The 17,798-nt window shown below is 41.9% G+C and overlaps 6 protein-coding genes across 6 annotated transcripts in view; 3 read left to right on the top strand and 3 right to left on the bottom strand.

Annotated features, from left to right (window-relative positions):
* The window catches only part of LOC139339495 (E3 ubiquitin/ISG15 ligase TRIM25-like), a 308,448-nt gene that overhangs the window by 126,471 nt on the left and 164,179 nt on the right, over window positions 1–17,798 (bottom strand). The gene's annotated exons all lie outside the window — the stretch shown is intronic.
* On the bottom strand, window positions 47–1,571 carry nedd8l (NEDD8 ubiquitin like modifier, like). Its single transcript, XM_070973284.1, has 4 exons — window positions 1,412–1,571; window positions 721–768; window positions 535–617; window positions 47–432 (listed from the first exon to the last, which is right to left on the bottom strand). The coding sequence occupies exons 1-4, from the start codon at window positions 1,427–1,429 to the stop codon at window positions 351–353; spliced, it is 231 nt and encodes a 76-aa protein (XP_070829385.1). The 5' UTR covers window positions 1,430–1,571; the 3' UTR covers window positions 47–350.
* LOC139339292 (zona pellucida sperm-binding protein 3-like) lies at window positions 2,332–4,637 on the top strand. Its single transcript, XM_070974839.1, has 10 exons — window positions 2,332–2,398; window positions 2,499–2,683; window positions 2,757–2,860; window positions 2,934–3,025; window positions 3,103–3,283; window positions 3,366–3,471; window positions 3,549–3,637; window positions 4,199–4,290; window positions 4,380–4,465; window positions 4,587–4,637. Exons 1-10 carry the CDS (start codon window positions 2,332–2,334, stop codon window positions 4,617–4,619), a joined length of 1,035 nt encoding a protein of 344 aa, XP_070830940.1. The 3' UTR covers window positions 4,620–4,637.
* Window positions 5,933–7,748, top strand: LOC139339205 (zona pellucida sperm-binding protein 3-like). The gene is made up of 9 exons (XM_070974710.1): window positions 5,933–5,999; window positions 6,076–6,242; window positions 6,320–6,423; window positions 6,544–6,632; window positions 6,708–6,888; window positions 6,987–7,092; window positions 7,224–7,309; window positions 7,517–7,608; window positions 7,684–7,748. The coding sequence occupies exons 1-9, from the start codon at window positions 5,933–5,935 to the stop codon at window positions 7,746–7,748; spliced, it is 957 nt and encodes a 318-aa protein (XP_070830811.1).
* Window positions 10,028–12,319, top strand: LOC139338846 (E3 ubiquitin-protein ligase RNF212B-like). The gene is made up of 12 exons (XM_070974123.1): window positions 10,028–10,127; window positions 10,252–10,304; window positions 10,414–10,488; window positions 10,785–10,891; window positions 10,973–11,075; window positions 11,176–11,204; window positions 11,286–11,326; window positions 11,440–11,464; window positions 11,584–11,650; window positions 11,916–11,973; window positions 12,110–12,128; window positions 12,241–12,319. The coding sequence occupies exons 1-12, from the start codon at window positions 10,028–10,030 to the stop codon at window positions 12,317–12,319; spliced, it is 756 nt and encodes a 251-aa protein (XP_070830224.1).
* On the bottom strand, window positions 12,718–17,759 carry homeza (homeobox and leucine zipper encoding a). Its single transcript, XM_070974868.1, has 3 exons — window positions 17,334–17,759; window positions 16,513–16,604; window positions 12,718–16,137 (listed from the first exon to the last, which is right to left on the bottom strand). Exon 3 carries the CDS (start codon window positions 16,108–16,110, stop codon window positions 14,116–14,118), a length of 1,995 nt encoding a protein of 664 aa, XP_070830969.1. The 5' UTR covers window positions 16,111–16,137; window positions 16,513–16,604; window positions 17,334–17,759; the 3' UTR covers window positions 12,718–14,115.

Raw genomic sequence — 17,798 nt, 5'->3', positions numbered from 1 at the left:
TGACTTGTCGTGGTGTCTGTGTGTGTGTTAAAGGACAACGCTTGCATCAATTTCAGCATTTATTCACAAGCAAAGAGACCACAGTGTCCTCAAGCTGTCTTCTGTAAGGAACGGGTGCCTGGTCAAACTCAAAGCTAATGTGGGTTTTACAAAAACATCTATAAAGGAAAACGTCCTTCTTTTTCTGGTGGTTTTTTTTTTTTTTTCGTTGACCGGAGAATGTGGGATTTCAGATTTCTGTGCTGTAACATGGTTAAACTGTGACAGACAGCTAAAGCGTTGGCACTCAGTTGGCCCCATCAGAACAGAGACTCATACAAGGAGAAGTGCGTGCAGGGCCTGTGGAGCCTTTATCCGCCTCTTAGCGCCAATACAAGATGGAGCACTGAGCCTCCCTGGATCTTGTAGTCTGCAGCTGTCTTCTCATCATTCCTGAGAGCAAAAGAACACGAGAGAGAGCATGAGATGGTTTAGGGCAGACTAAAAGCATCTGGCAGCTACTGCAGAGCAATAGTTCATGATGGAGGAGCTCACATCTGTTTTCCACTGTAGATCAGTCTCTGTTGCTGCGGGGGGATCCCTTCCTTCTCTTCCACCCTTTCCTTAATTCGCTCCACCTTCATTTACACAAAAACAATAGGTTCAGAAATGATATAGCACCATGAAGATGTATAGGCTAGTGTCTCATACTGCTGTCTATCAGGGTCAATTATATTTCACCTTGTCTGTGGGCTCAATGTCGATCTCGATTTCTTTTCCAGTGAGAGTCTGAAACATAATGTTAACATGATCAACACCAGTTTTGATTTCTGAAATGACACAAAGTCCGCAATAGGCCTTTTCAATCAGTACAATCAACAGGATATAGGCCAGACAGCAACTGAAAAATCCACACAGCGGAGAAGCAGCAACCAGAGAATGAATGGCGTTTTTGACTGATCCATTATTTTCAGCCACTAGGTTAATCGTCTCAGCCCAAGTAACAGTGGAAACTGGTGGAAAGCAGTGCTCTCTGTAGGACACTGACCCACCTTGAGCTTCATCCTCCGGCGTCACAGAAACTCAAGGGTCACACATTTTGTTGTTAACATCGGAAAAGGAATTGGGTAATGTGCTTTTAAGTTAGCAAGCTATCAAATGACAGCGACTGACTGGCGACAAGTATAATCCTAAAAGCAGCACGTCCATGGCTAATTGACAATTTCATATTGAGCCGAAAAAAACTAACAAAATCAAACCTGTTTTAGCAGAGTGAGATATATGTAATAATATAACAAATAATAATAACAAAAGAATACTGTTCTTTGGCCCAGAAATAAATTGGCGGACCGGTCAATGATGTTAGCAGGCTAACCAACAGCAGCAGCTACGAGCCGAAGAAGTGAAAGAGAGGGAAAAACAATGGTCTCACCTTAACTTTAATCAGCATGTTGAAGAAATATACTGCAATGTGAAATTATATGAACTGTTTACAGACCAAAACACTCGATATACAAGCGAATTACAGCCTACTTGTTCGGCTAACATGAATTGACTTCCTGTGTACGCCGGTAAACGCTCCGGACGTGACAGCGTCAAGCCACACGGAAAAGTAGTTCCGCTTTGATGGAGTACAAATCGTCTATTTCGATAGTTCAGAGCAGCGTTCATGTGGACAAAACTATTTAGATCCGTCACTTGAAAAAAGTAGCAATATCACGGTGTAAAATTGTCCAGTAAGTAAAAGTAAACAGTTACTCAAGTAAAAGAATTAAAGTTTTAGCAGCAAATTAAAAGTACATTTACAATTTACAAATTTACAATTAAAAGTGCAGTTATATTATTTGATTTTTTTTTCTACTGATGCAGTAACATTTAAGAAGTTCAATGTTGTAGTTGGTCATGGTGGAGCTAATTTTAAATATTTAACTCACCATTGAGTAGTTTAATTTGAATCACTGTATTATTTCTTAAATTGATCAGGTTTTGGATGTGAAATAATCTGTAAAGTAATGAGTAACTAGCTGTCAAATAAATGCAGCAGAGTACAAACAAAAACATTTACCTCTGCGTATGGTAATTTGTATGGCAAAGTCAAATGAAAGCACAAATTAACAAAAAACTACTTCAGTGCAGTGCTTCGCTAAATGTAGTTGCGTTCCACCTCTGCATGTGGAATTTTTCAAAATGAACACCCTATAATACACACGAAACTGAGAATGCACAAAAACACCCCAGCTTAAGTAGAAACTCACCAAACGTGCTGCTCCAACACACATGTTGATCATTCAGCTAATTTGGCAGGAAGTCTACAAATTGTGTCAGTTCCAGTGTGATCTGGATCATTCAGTCATGGTGACTCATCTCTACCTTGGTGTGATAATCTTGGCTGTTTTTGCAGCAGCTGTTGCTAATGCAGGTATTCTTTGCATGTCCATGTAGAACTGTGTTAACCTTATGCACATTTTTTTTAAAGTGATTCAGATACAGAAAGTGGTATCATGAGAATTTGCTTGCAGATATCAAAGTAGTTTGTGCAAAGGACTCAGTAAAAATCACATGGAAGATCAGTGCCGAGTTGGTGCCGCATGCAGCTCGTCTTTTCCTCGGAAGCTGCATGCCGTCGCAGCTGAATGTTCTGCCCACCGGAGAGGGGGAAGCACACTTCAACTACCAATTTGCTGACTGCAAATTTAAAAGACTGGTAATGTAAATGCTATATTTAACTAAAATACCTTTGAGCCTCTTTAGTGCCTTAATAACCTGTTTTTCGACAGATGAAAGGAAAACGTCTGCTGTATCAAAATGAACTGACTTACAGGCCACAAGCAAAGTCCAAACCAGCAGCCTTTGTGCAGCCTATCGAGTGTGTTTATAAAAGGTAGAGTATCTGTTTCTGAGACGTTCCAGTTTAAAGCTGAAATGTGAACTGAGAATGTTCTGTTATATTCCAGACCCGAGGGGTGGGTTCCCCCTTTCCTGAACCCTGGATCAGGCGCTTCGGAAGGTCGTGGCGGGCTGGTCTTCCACATGGCACTCCTCAATGGTGAGCGTCACATTACCTCAAATACAACATGTAGATATTTAAGGGCGCAGTTTAAATCATTACGCTTTTCCCTACAGAGCAATTAACAGGTGTGGCGAGGACAAATATCATCCCCCTGGGCTCGTTCATGCCAATATGGGCAGCAGTGGAGCAGAAGTCCCATCAACCCTTGCTGCTGCTAATGGAGCACTGTGTGGCAACCACTTCACCAGAACTGGGGCCTGACAGCCCTGTTTACCCCATCATCAGCAATAAGGGGTAGGAATCAGACACTGGTTAGTCTTTCCAGTGATTGCCAGATTAAAGCCTTATTGCTAATGTGAGATTGAAATTTCTTCAGGTGTCTTTTGGAAAGCGTGAGAGGAAACTCTGTGTTCCTTCCCCGCTACCACTCATCTGCTGTCATCCTTTACCTGCAGTCCTTCAAGTTTGATCTTGGACAGGAGGTGAGAGGCTGGATGTTAGCAGCTATAAGAAATATTTTCTTTTGTAACAAAATGTGACTGAGTTTTGTGCTCCTCAGGTGTACATTCACTGTAAACTGGTTGCATGGGATCCTGAAGTTTTTGATGAAAGCAAGAAAGCCTGCCATTATGTAAAGGAAAATGGGAGGTAATCCTGGATTAAGGGAACGTTTTGGAGAGTTGTTGGAAGTATGAAGCTTGAGCCAGGAGGCGGTTGGCTTGTTTTTCACAGTTGCCTGTTATAACTCTTTCTTGGTGACTGCTCCTGGCTGCTGTTAGTGACATTTTATTTTTTAACCTTGGAGAAAGCCAGGCGAGCTTCCAATCTTTAAACATAACTAAGATCACTTCCTTACAGCTATAGCTTCAAACTTAATTTGCAGACGCAGTTGGCATTAGATTTCTGTGTGCTTATGTAAAACTTTAGTGACTGTTTGCTTTGACTGCACTACATTTTAAATACTTTACTCCACATTCATCTGACAGCTTGATAATTGTTTGCAAAAGGGTTTCTTAAAGGAACACCAGTTGACTACAACATGACCTGTGTGTTTAAAACCTCTGAATATAGACTCCACAGATGTTTTTACTTGAACATGTGAATATGGGTTTTTAATAACAGAAAAGCATGCCTTTTTTTTCTATATATAAAGGTATTTTAATCACACCATTCTGATATAATGACCCTTTACGATTGCTTCTCTCTTAGATGGGAACTGCTTGACGACCCCTCTCAGAGCTCCCTCTGTAGCTGCTGTGATTCAACCTGCAACTCTCGCTCCAAAAGAGGAGTCGAATGGGGTATCACTCCTGCGAGCTTGAGTGTTTTTTACATTGTACTTTTTTTCCTCATGAAGTCATTCAAGTTTTTCTTTTCCCCATTTTATCAGAATCTCACAGCTTCAGTCACAATTCTGTGTTGGGACCCCTGATCATCGTGGACCCGTCTGACTCAAAGGCTCGCAATATACCACAGGTGTCTGTTACTGCCGCTGACTCTCAGGTGTAATAAGCCATGAAGTTCAAGGTCTCTGTCCTGAAATTGGAAGGTTTGTTTTAACACTGGACATATAAAGTTCTCAACATTTTCTTCACAGAAAGCCCAGTCTGAGCTGATGGAGACTGCATGATCATGCATAACAGACGGGTCCGTAGCAGATGGCCTCAGCCTCCTGACTTACCAAGATGCTGCGACATCAGCTTTACATGATCTCAACTTAAATTGTTTGCAGATTCACTTAAAGCTGCAGTGATAATTACCAACGCAATACATCATCTGAAACCCTTTGTACGAATAAACTTGGCGTAAACTCCATTGAGATTTTACTGTTATTGCATTTGGTAGCAGTGTCTTTGTCCTGCTTATCGTGGCCCAGAACACCAGCGAACACCAGCACTTGATAGCTGCTGCTTTTCTCAAGTTCTCCATAAAGTCATCACAATGAATGAGCTGAGCTGAAATAAAATACAAATATCCAGACTTTACATTAAAGCTTTATAGTCATGCATGTCTCAGTCTGAGCTGTAACCTGCTGCACTGCTGCCTGTTCACATGGTTGTAAATGTCACACCTTATAAACCCATAACATCCTAGTTTGTCACTTGTATTTACGCCTTGCTGGCTATTTCAAGGCAACTGACTCGCAATAAACTTCAAATTTTGCCTTTACAATTAAAGGACCAGCTGAATTATGTCTCTGAGAGACATTCAATTATAATATGGCATTCAGGTCCTCAGACCTATCGTTGTGGGCCATGTGATTTAGAGGACAGAGCCACTTTTACTCTAATGAACACCTTCCTGTTCAAGCTCAAGCTGTAAATCATGACTTAAGTCCTTGAATTCTGATCTAACTGATTTTACACTAAGGCAGCTCATGAAAATAGCCTCTGTACTGTCAGATTCTATGATTTCTTCTGTTGAATAAAAACTGGACCACTGAAGCCCAGACTGAATGTAGCATGGAGTGTTTCTTAGTTAGTTGATGGAAATACAGGGCGAGGGCAAGGGCAAGTGTTTGCATAAAAGAATGATTCTCTCTGCATCGACACTCACACTATAACTTAACCTGTATTTACTGCCTGCAGCATGGTCTCAAGGATCGTAGTAAATAATAATAGTTTGAGGTAATTATCTTCCTTCATATCCTTGGGTTTGCATATCTGTGGTTTTGTATATACTATAACATAAATAGTAGACAAACAAGACACATATTTAAATGTGTAAAATGTGTCCACAAAATGTGGCATCTGTTAACATGCCGCAGCTACACCATACCAAAATGAAATAGGTCTGATGTGCTGAAGTTGCTCTCCAAGCTTGTTCTAATTAGGTTGCTGCACCTGAGAATGTTGACACACACCAGGTGAAAGAGGTTTTCTTGATGGATGTCTCCTTGTCAGGAATAAAACCACCCACAGGTTCAGTGGCAAGTGTTCAGTCATGATGGCTTTCTTTTGGCAGGGTACACTGTTTCTGAGCCTGGCAGCTGCCGTGTCAGTATATGCAGGTAATATTGTGGCTCTGTATCATCTCTAACTGAAAACTGATCTGCAGAAACTTAGAGTTATTGGTGCCCCATACAGACATGAAACTGGACTGCAGGCCTGATTTTGTGACGCTGGTGTGGACAGAGAGCCGGTCCCAGGCTGACACGTCACTCTTCCGTCTGGGTAACTGCTTCCCCACCAGCCTCTCGGCCAGGGAGGCTGTTTTCAGCGTGGATTTGAATGATTGTAACTTCAGGAGAATGGTGAGTAGCACATTTCTACCTGCAGACTGTGAGTCAACTGTTTTCTGCAGCTTACCAGCTATTTGTCTCTCTCATAGGTTACTGGCGATCAGCTGATGTACACCAATGATCTAACCTACATTTCCTCTCCTCATTCTCACATCCACCCCTTCACTCACCCAGTTGTCTGTGCATATGAGAGGTGGGTGTACTTCAACATTAACCATTAAGTGAAAGTGAGGAAACTGGCTTGTGCGAGAGTTCTATGCATCCATGTGTTGAATGGCAGCAGTTGTTGTAATCAATCCGCTTTCTTATGCAGGCCCAAGGACTGGTACCCTCTGATTTATGACCCAGTGTTTAATACGTACGGTCAAGGAGATCTAGTGTTCCACATTGGACTTATGAATGGTGGGTGTAAAGTGTGATCTCACTGGAAATGACTGAGTTCTCAGTGATTCCTATAACCTTATTTACTTCCTATAGGTGACTTCTCAAGCCCTGCTGAATCAACTAGTTTCCCTCTGGGCTCCTTTATCCCTGTCATGGCTAGTGTGGCGCAGAAGACCCATCAGCCCTTGCTGCTGCTGCTTGAGGAATGTGTTGCAGCTACCACACCAGAGCTGCAGCCTGAGAGCAGTATATACCCGATAATCACCAATAAGGGGTATTCTTGTTGCAGTGGCAGTAAGCACTGACTTGCTAGGCTTTCATTTTCTAGAGATTAGATTTAAAACTAAAAATGTGTGTTCTTTAACCACACAGATGTCTTGTGGACAGTAAGATATCACGCTCAAAATTTGAACCAAGGCCAAAATCGTCTGAGATCCTGCTATCCCTTCAAGCCTTTAGGTTTGCTCTTGGAGAAGAGGTACGCCGGCCTCATTCTGTATATGCTGCATGCTCGTTTTCAGATGCAAGGCTTTATTGTGGAAACGGCAATATCTGTAAATACTGAAAACTTTATGCTATGCAATCTCACTTCTCACCTCTTATTGACAGGTGTTTATCCACTGCAAACTTGTGGCTTGGGATCCTACTGGTCTTGACAATGCCCACAAGGCCTGCCACTATGACAAAGAGTTCGGGTAAAAAAAAAAAAAAAAAAAAAAAGTCACTCAACTGCAGTATATCGGAATTTGAATAGTTTTCCCAGTGAGCTGGTCTAGTGGACCAGTTAAGTGTTCTAAACCCAGTTTTAAATATTTGCATCATGTTGGATTCTGTGTTCAATCAGACCTTGTATATCATGGAAATCTGAGAATTTACTGTAAAGGCTGTCCTCTCCTACTCAGTTGGGAGCTGCTGGACAACTCTGCATATAATAATCTTTGTGACTGCTGTGAATCCAGCTGCAAGTCCAGGAAGACAAGGAGTGTAGCATCAGGTATTTGTATAATCAGCTGTATTAAACGTCTCTCATTGGACTGTCCTAAAGCTGCTTTTTATTTTTCTTAAACAGGGAAGCATGGAATAGTACAAAACGCAGTCCTTGGGCCACTTACCATCACTGATTTGAACTCCTGAACTACCATCAAGGCAAGCATGTTAAGTTTAAATTGCAGTGCACATTTATCACCTGCCTATAAACTTCTCTTTTTCTCCAACAGGAATGGATCCATCTTTGCGGACTGGTTCTTTCAATCTGAATTGGGGTTTTATTCTTGGTTTCTCAAGCTTCTTAAAGCTTAATGCCTGCCTGTCTTTTGCATTTCAGATTGCAATGTAGCCATTAAAGATGTATCAACTCACATTAATGCTCTCATATTTGATATTTATATGGTCTTAAATGTGTTTTCCATTCAGGGTCCTAGTGTTTTCATGACTCGAATCTTAATATCAACTAATATCTTACTCCTGGGTGAAACTGCTATACACACCACTGGTCATTAATGTAACATACAAGAATGAATTGAGGGTGATGGAGACTCAACTGTGTTGGTATTTAAACAGGTGATCCCTAAAACATTTGTTACCAGCAGAGCTAAATTCAATGTTAAACATTAATGGGTTAAAGTTGCTTTACTCAGATCAATAAAGAAATGTGCATTCACTGGACTGTTTAAAAACTTACACAGAGTTGACCTTTTATCAGGTCCTACATGTTGTTTATACTCTGAAATGCCAGCTGATCTTGAGTGTGTATTGTTCATTAACCCATACCAGCATAGATGTGCTGTTACTACTTGCAAATTATGACAAAAAGCCAAAGGCCATATTTTAATCATGTTATCCATCTTTTGAAGTGAATGGTGGGTGATTGTGGATTACACCATTAGTTTCATTTCTTGAGTGGATTAGATTTAGCAGCATTAAATTACTCCTAGTGCCAGACCCAATGTCAATATTTATATAAACATTACGCAAGATGTCCCTCTGCTTTCAGTGAATTCGCCCTCTGTGTGAAATGTGTTTGGAGGTAAAGTTGCCTTGCTTTGAATCCAATTAACGCAGCTCTTCATATTAGAAAACTTTGCCACAACAAAAAAATGGCATGTGTTTTTGTGCATATCAGTTAAACAATTCTCTGTGAAATGTTTCACATGAGAATATTTTTTTTTTACAAATAGTAAAACAATGTATAAATTTTATTTGCCTTCATTACACGTTACATTGTGGCAAAACCATCATCCTGTTACATGCAAGTGCATTAAAGAAATAAATCGGCTCCCATCGTTCACGCCCATTACGTCACTACGCCATACGTTAACTCTGCCAATCAGAACAGAGCGGGACCCGCGCGGAGGCGGGACTGCAGAGCACAGTGAAATAACTTCTGTCAGGAGGATAAAACTTCAACTAACGCAAATTCTGAGCTGAACTCCAGGTAATGTTGCCAAGATAACAATGAGACAACAGATATTTTCTAATTGCTGCAAGTTGCAAGTCCCTTTCTTAGCTTCTGTCAGGATCTAGCCTTTGAGAATAAGTGAGTTTTCCACAATTTAAGCTAGCTAGTTCGCAAACACTTTTTTTGGCTAACACTGAAACCTGTTAGCATTGTGGATGAGTAACTTCGTCTTCGCTTCGGACTGCTGAGCCGAACTGCACTGTTGTACGTGTGTGTGTGGTTGAGCTATGTCGCTAACTTTATGCATAACAAAGTAAAATAAAGTGTGGATGTAATGAGTTTACTTTGTGTAACTTCTGGGCAAAAAAACAAAACAAGCAAAAGAGTATTGTGAAGCTAAATATTAAGTTATCTGCATACTGGTACATCACATGGCCAAAGGTATGTGGACAACTTTTGAACATGTAATTTCAAAACCATGAGGACTGATATGCTGCTAGTCATCTGGGCCAGCCTTTCACAGGATTTTGGAACCCAGCTGCACGGATTTGCTCCCTTTTAGTCTGAAGAGTGTTTGTGACATGGAGGATTGATGTTGGGTAATAAGATACGGCATGCAGCCAGTTCATTTCCAGTTCATTCTAAAGGTGTTCAGGTCAGGTCTTTGTACTGACCAGTCAGGGTCCTCCACACCAAATTGGGGTAATCATTTCTTTGTTGTCATGTTGAAACCGGAAAGGACCTTTCCCAAATTGTCGGCACAAAATTGGAAGCACACTATTGTCTTAAAGATTACTGTATGATGTACTATTAAGTCATTATTATTATCATTTCCATAAATTGTTTCAAGGGGCCAATCCTAATCCAGGAAAAACAACCCAATACTAAAAGCACACAAAAGTATATGACCAGGGGTGTCTGCATACTTGGTTAGACACTGTAATATTTAATCTCACAGAATCACATTTGGGTAATGCAGTCTTGTTTGCAGAGAAGGAAAGCCACAGGCCTAAACATGGACTGGTTCCACTGTAATCAGTGCTTTGCAAGGAGAGGGTCGAAGTTTGCTGTGTCCAGCTGTGGCCACATCTGCTGCGAAGCATGCATTAAATCTCGTAAGACAGTTCTATACTATCTGCTCTGCATGCTGAGTCGATTTGCTGCCACTTCTCAACGATAAGCATTTAACATCAGGGCTCTTGTCCTGTATGCCTCTTGTGATTATGTCTTTTCCCACAGAGCAGTGCAGGGTGTGTGGGACCTGCTGCAGTTATCTGTCCATCACAGATGACGTGAGTGACTTTGATATCTTTATTGCAGGTTACTGTCTGATGCCACAAAGAAAGACTGCCCTTATTTACATCGCTAAGTTATTATATTTGCATAAGTGTTCTATTTCAGATGAAGCCACAGGAAAAGGTGTTTTTCAAGGATCCTGTGAAGCTCATCCAATCACGGCTGGAGAACATTTCACAGGTCTGACTCCTCTGTGCAGCATTCACCCCAAGCTCCCTCAATGCTGCCCTTTCTAATTGCTTTCCTGGGATGTTAAATGTCAGAGCAGTCACTCAATTAATACCCGGTCAGTGAGTCATTGAACAGGAGGTTGCTTCAGTAAGTGTGATATTTGACAAGATTAAAAGCATCACTGCAGGAATGCTCTAAAAGGCATCTGGGAATCCCTGAGCCATAATCCCAAAGCCAGAGTTGATTTACACTTTTTTGATTTTCACTAAATGAATATTTGATTGTGAGATGTTCATGCTCCACAGATTGCGCTTTTTCAGCGGACACAGATGGAGAGAGTCACAGCGCACTTCAAGCATAAATCTACCGAACTGGAAAGGCGTCTGAAGGAAGTCTCTGAGCAGGGTTACAGGTGATTGAAATATCTGTTATTGTCCCTCTGTGGCTGTAAGTAAAACCCCTGATTGTAACGCTATTCTTCTGTTAAAACAAGGCAACTCTCCGAGCTGAAGAGAGAGAACACTGACTTAAAAAAGCAGCTTTCAGAGCTGAAAAGAGAGACTGCTGAATTGAGAAAGCCACTTTCTCAGAGGAGGGTAAGTGTTCCAAAAGTCTAATAAAGAAAGGGTTCATGTTGACAAATATGCCAGTGTTCATGTTCAATATCTAATTTAGTCTGTGCACTTTCTGCCACAGGTTTCTCCAGGACAGTTTCAAATAGATGGGTAAAATCAATTTACATTTCAGAACTTTCAGATGAAGGTTTTTAAAACAATTGACTTATACTTTTTTTATTGCACATACAGCACTCAAAGGATGTCACTCCCTGTGGCCGTCGCCTCCCCAGGTAAACCCAGTGATTTATGCTGAATTGTTACACTTGATGTTTCTAAGTGTTGATGGCTAATTTCAGACTTTTTGATTTAAGTTGATGAGCGTGTGCATGTTTTCTTTTATCAGTAACCCCCCGTTCAAGACCCATGAGGTTTGTGTTACATTTGCACGATCTACTGGATTTCATTATTTGTTACATCATCATGTCTACACTTTAGAAAAGGATTGCAAAATATTTTACTCCGTTAAAACATGTTGTCTTGGTCTTAGTCACTTCAGCTCAGCAGAGCTTCAGGGGCTGGCCAGAGACAGAGGTCCCAGTCTGTCCTCCCTCACAGTAAGTCTTTCAGTTATGTGTAAATTAATGTGATGACAGAAACAGTATTTTCCATTAGTTTGACAATACAAAAATCTTAACTCAAGGTTTGCTAGCAAGTGAACCTTAAGATTTCCATGCTTAACACAAAATACGCATTCATAGAACAGACTCTCATTAGTATCCATTGAATATGCAATTATGAACTTCTCATATAGCATTCTAGATATTTGGTATATTCAGATTTTATTGCATAAATACTCTAACCTACTTCTGTTTTTGTCAGACTCCAGGATCAGCCACCCCCATTTCCAGCCACAGTTCTTTTCATGAACATGTCCACAGTAAGTGTGGCTGCCAACATGTTTTTGTAGCTCTACCATAGGTTCTGTGACAAAGAAGGACACATTATACATTAATCAGCTCAGGAATGAAAGGCATTATATCGTTAATCAAAATCTTTTCACCTGTTTTAAAAAGGAACACCCACTCCTACAAGGTAAGAACTGCTTTCTAAATAACATCTGCCATGGAAACATTGTGTCACATTTCAGAGTCTTCTTGATTGGAAGATTTTAATTGCTAAGTCAGTCCATTTCTGTCATCCTCAGAACTCATCGTCAGACTCCTAATGTTTTCCAGTTCCAGTTTATGAGTGGACTATCAATACATTCACCCAGGCGTTATTGAAATGCCCCCCTGGGGACATTTTTGTCAGTTAAGTTCACCAAGACCATCACATCTTTATCAGAGATACAAATCTGTTTTTGCCTGGAAACAGTTGGCAGCAATAACTGAATGTCTCCTACACACTTCATAATTGTTAATGTTGCACCATGTGGTTCCTCTGCTTAGGAAGTAACCTGCTATATTATCTTATTGGTCACTGGTTGCTTCCTCTGTTGTTTCTGGCAATACAGTGTGTAGCAGCAATTTATATTAGAAGGATTTCTGCACATTACTTACACAGCCACTTGCTTTCTGCTCACAACTTTATGTTGATGAAAAAAATAAATTTGATCAGTCAGAATCAGTTGGAGTCATTACAGCACACACAAAAAAACAATTGCTTGCACACGCTTATAAAGGCAAATCCTTTACTGGTTTCCAGTGACACTTATGCCAATGGGAACAGGGAAAAAAAATACATTGAAACATCTGCAAAGGAAGACACCAAGTGTTATGGACATTTCCTCACAGCATGACACTTGCATTAACTTTCCATAACTAATAGAATGACAAAATACAGTGACACACACTGCTTCACCAACATTCTGGTCCTCTAAACTTTTTTCAGACATTTCTAATGAACTAAACTCTGACTCCATTTAAAGCCCACAACACCCCTGTAGGATAACTAAAAAAATACTATAGAGTATGGAGTTTTTATGAGCTGGTAACCTGAATGGTTTGTGCTATAGTTGGTGATTTGATTTGACAGAAAGGTATTTTTTTTCCTTTGGATTCAAACCCTTTGCTACTTATGCAGTACATGTTTTCTTATCCAGTTTGTTTATATTACAAACCATCAAGTCACACCCTAAACCTATTAAGACAAAAGAGATCTAAAAATACTGACTGAATCAATGAGGGCAAACCAAAACCGAAATTGGAAATTTTGACATCTGTATGATGTGATTGCTGGTTTCTCAGTACTGTTAGCCTTTACTGTATTTAAAAAAAGAAAAGAAAAAAAAAGGTGCAGTTCAATGCAAATGACAAGTAAAGCATTCAAATAATAAACCCAGTATTACAGCAGAGTGTAAAAAAGAGAACTGAGAAATGCATTTCAGAAATGTGCTGCAGACAGTAATACAATTAGATGTATCAAGCTTTTTTCAAAAGGCATGAGCACTGGTTTCAGTGTTAATGGATCAAGAATGACACTGTTAAGTTAGGAACTCAAAGTCAAAGAATAGTATTTAATGAACATAATGGCAGCAGGCTCTAAAACCAAAGTGCAAGATGTCAATTTAAAGTGTACATGTCCAGTGTGCTTTTCATGACGAGGAATTATTGGCTGTAAAGGAATGATTACACACAGTGATCAGTCAACAGATTCATCAATGTAGATTTTTTCTGGAGCAATTACTCATCTGCTATAGTCAGGTACCAAAAGTACAACCAGTTTAAATTATACTGCTACAATAGCCTACTAAAAAAAAAAATCTGTAGCCATGATGTCTAAACAAAAATAGTAGCTCAAAAACATAGCAAACCAGTGTACAAGTTACTGTCCTATTTACAGCAACACAGGGAGCACAATTATAATCAGAGTCCAAATATATTAGGATTAGCAGGAAATGCAGCATATATAAAAATCACAAACCTCACTTTGGGTTTGTACTGGGAAGACTGGATGTTACAAACCTGCCTCACTTAAAGCAATTTAAACCAGAGTAATAACTATGCTTGTGGGTGCAAAAGATGTGAGGAGCCCACTCCACCAACTTTTTATTAATGTTTGTAAGTCTGGTTCCAGTGTCTTAATCCGTAACAATAGCCTCTTGGTCAGTCTCCCCAACATCCTGAGAGGCAAACCAATCTCGCACTTGCTGGTAGCTCATTCTAGATTTCTTGCATAGAGAGTCGAGATCTTTTTCATGTAGTGAGCCTGTTGAAAGGTAATACGCTACCAATGGCCGGATATCAGGGGAATCTGTACTTGCTGCGTATGCTTGAGATTTTCGTTTGCGGCCACTCCCAACCCGAATGGATGTCGCAGAGCCACTTCCGTTAGTTAAACCACAGCTACTTTGCTGGGCTGCTACTTCTGCCAAGAACTGGTCTCGGACCCCCTTCACCCAGCGCAGCTGGCCGTTTTTAACAGCATACCGTGTGTCCCCAAACCATTGAATAACATCTGCACGAGGTAAACCTGTAAGCTTAACAAGTTCAGTGTAATCTTCACTCTTGGGCCACTGGCAGCGCAAGAAGTGCTGCTTTAACACATCCAACTGCTCCTTAGTCTTTCTTGGTCGCCCAGCAGGAGTAAGCGCAGGGGATGTGGATGAGGAAGCTCCTGAGACGCGCAAGGGAGTTTGTGAAGGACTGGCTTTGGCTGAGTGGGCTGACTTCTTTGATGTGCTGATGCTCTTTGAAAGGAGTTTATTGGGCGAGGCAGTCAGTGGTGGGCTGCCAGAGGGGGAAGAGTAGGGAGAGGTTTTTAATGTACTTGATGGTTCCTGTGGAACATCTGGCTCAGTCTTGCAGGTCTTAGTCAGTTGCAGGGGTTGTTCTTCGGTTTGTTCCTCGTCTTTAAAACTGTCCCCATCACCAGAAAGCTCCTCCATAACATCATACCCTTCTGTGTCGATGACCCTTTCCCCAAATGCTTCCAGGCTGTTTGACAAAAAGGTCTGAAAGAAATGTGAATTTCTAATCCCATTGCTTCGGGCTGCCTCAGGACCCTTCACTCCGTTCAGCTGACGAGTCTTTTGAGTAGTAAGTGGAAGAGGTTGGTCATGTTTACCTCCAACTGCAGCGTGCTGAGAGTAGTTCTGGGCTGCTGCCAGGCTTCCTCGGCCAACCCTAAGCTGGTACCGGCTGTCACTGAACCATTTACGAATGTCATTACGGCTCAGCCCAGTTTCTTCCTGCAAACGTCTAAGCTCTGCCTCTGCAGGCCAGTTCTCTCTCAGAAAACTTTTTCGGAGGGCAGCAAGCTGAGCTTTAGACTTTTTGTAGCGACCATGACGGTGCTGTCGAGAAGACGACTCTGAAAGGTCAAGAGACATATCGGTCGCTGTGCTTGCTGGCGTGTCCGTTGGTGGGCGGTAGAAGTATGAATCCTGAGGAGGCGGGAGGGTGGAACTGAAGCACGGGGCAGTGGGTTTGGCTGGTTTATAGGAATCTGGTGACTCACACTTTGGTTTCTTCTTCTGGGGGGTGCAGCTGGAGAGAGCAACCTCTACTTTGTTGCTATCCTTATCCTCAATTACCAATTCCTCATAACTTCTGCTCTTGCTCTTCGTTTTGGTTTCCTCATTTGCCTCAGTAGAGTCATCACAAAGCTCGGGCACTGCCAGCTTCCGCCGTGTCTCCTCTATCTCCTCTGAGGACCAGCTGATTCCATATTTAATTCTCTGCACCATAAACCACACTTTAACTTTGTCCAGTGGCAAGGCACATACCCGAGCCAGGGTGCTAACCTCATGGGATGATGGGTATGGAAATAAGTTAAAGGCTTGGACCAGCTCTGGGATTGTGTCAAGTTCACGGGTTTGATCTGACTGAGTCCATACCAATTTCAGTCCCTCTGACACTAGAGGCAGGCACACAACAGAGTTGTGGTTAGTGGTGAAACTAGCCACACCACTCGCGTTGCTTTCAGCTGAGCTGGCAGAGTGGCGCAAATCCTTGGAGGAGCGTTTAAGTTCAAACTTTCCATCACATTCCGTCTTTGTTATTTTCCCCTCAAAAGACTCCTGCATGCTTGTGAGTAGTCCATTTCTGCCATTATGTTCACCGTAGGTCGCCATCTGGGATAGCAAAATGGGCTCCGTCACCTAGAGGAGAAACACAAACCGATTTAGTTGATGCTTTTTTTAAAAGTCAAATGGCAAGTTGTTTTCACATCACGGATAAGATCACTGTGAGGAAAAGGAAAGTTTCAGCCAGGATGTTTGATGTTTTCAGAACTTTCTGTTCTCATCCATTCTCAAAGTCAATTATCTGACAGCTGTTTCCCCTCCCCCCCTACTTTGCACTCCTAATTCTGAACTCCCAATGAAACCAGTCGTATACTCTGTCCAGACTGGGATCCCCTCCCCCAAAGTGTGGTGACTGACTTTTGTTTTGTGTGAGTCGGGGGATCGGTCGCGGAGGGTGGGAGTGTGGGGAATGGGGACCTACGAGAAATCCATCACAGTCTACTTTCTCACCCCTTTCCAGTCAGGCTTTGTTCCACTTCCAAGTTCTCAGTCCCCAGAGTTAAGTGTAGCCTCTTCACAAAGGCGGACACCACAAGAGAAACCTGAGGATGGCGAAAATGAGTTGCATTAGTCACACTCGAGTCTCAAGTCAAGACACTCTATCAAACATTGCTTTAGAACAGTGGTTTGAAAATCCAGATGAATATAAATGCAGTTTTGTTCTTGAGCAACAAGTCTTAAGCCAACACATATCTCAATGGAAATGCTAAACACAGTGAAGTGTAATTCAGACACTTCTTGACTAATATTTATTGACACTTATTTCCTTAATTAGGAAACCATTACGTACTTAAATGAATCAGGTGCTTGCAACTACTAATTGGAAAGCGTCTTCCAAGTAACTATGTACTCTTCACTTAGGAGGATTTCTTTCTTTGGGACAGCGGAGGAAATGTTGCGCATTCAGGAGCTTACGCAAAGGCCGACGATTTAGGTCGTCTGAGCCACGCGAGAAACGTTCGAGTGTACCAAAAACATTAGCAAACAATTATGAAACCACTTTATTAGTCATCCGTGACACACTGCAGGCCGCTGGGTGAGATCATACGGTGGCCTCCCTGCTGTTCGCTGTTCGACTTTAACGCGCTTTCACAGTTTCTAGCCAGCATCTTTGTTTTAGTGGAACAAAAAGCTGGAAAAGTTGCTCCTCAGCCGCAGCAGCAGCAGCTCGGTGTCTCCCCCCTTTATGGCGTACTAAGTAAAACGCTCCTCACTGCACAGGCGCACTCCGCCGTCAGACACGCTTGAGTGAAACATAAAAATAAACTTACCGAAAATGCCAAAACGGCCCTTTCTCTCCGAGGACCGTTTGAGCGAAGAGAAAACAAAAGAAAGCCGGAGTTTCTCCTCTTCCACTCGGCTTTTTACGGCCGAAGTTGAGCCGAAGACCAGCGAAACAATACCGACTGTCTGTCTGTTTGACCCTTGTCTTATTTATCAGGCACCTCGACGGATTACGGCCGGGACACAAAGATGCGAGGCGACCAAGTTTGAAGCCTTTCGCTGGAGTTCATCCGTCGGCTCAGTGCTACCGTGGAAGGCTCAAATCTTTCAATCCGTGAGATTCACGTCTGGATCCGAGTCGCCGTGACTTCGTCGCCGTCGGTCCATCCGTTGTTGCTTTTGTTCTTTAACTGAGAAGTGTTTTCCCTGTCCGGCCAGATCGAGGCGAGGCGGAGCCGAAGACCAGGAAGCCCACAAGGCCCAACGGACTCTCCCACAGTGACGGCGGGGTG

Source organism: Chaetodon trifascialis, chromosome 11 (assembly GCF_039877785.1).
Source record: "Chaetodon trifascialis isolate fChaTrf1 chromosome 11, fChaTrf1.hap1, whole genome shotgun sequence".
NCBI lineage: Eukaryota > Metazoa > Chordata > Actinopteri > Chaetodontiformes > Chaetodontidae > Chaetodon > Chaetodon trifascialis.
The sequence above is the reverse complement of the archived record's forward strand: the minus strand, read 5'-3'. Positions and strand labels throughout refer to the sequence as shown.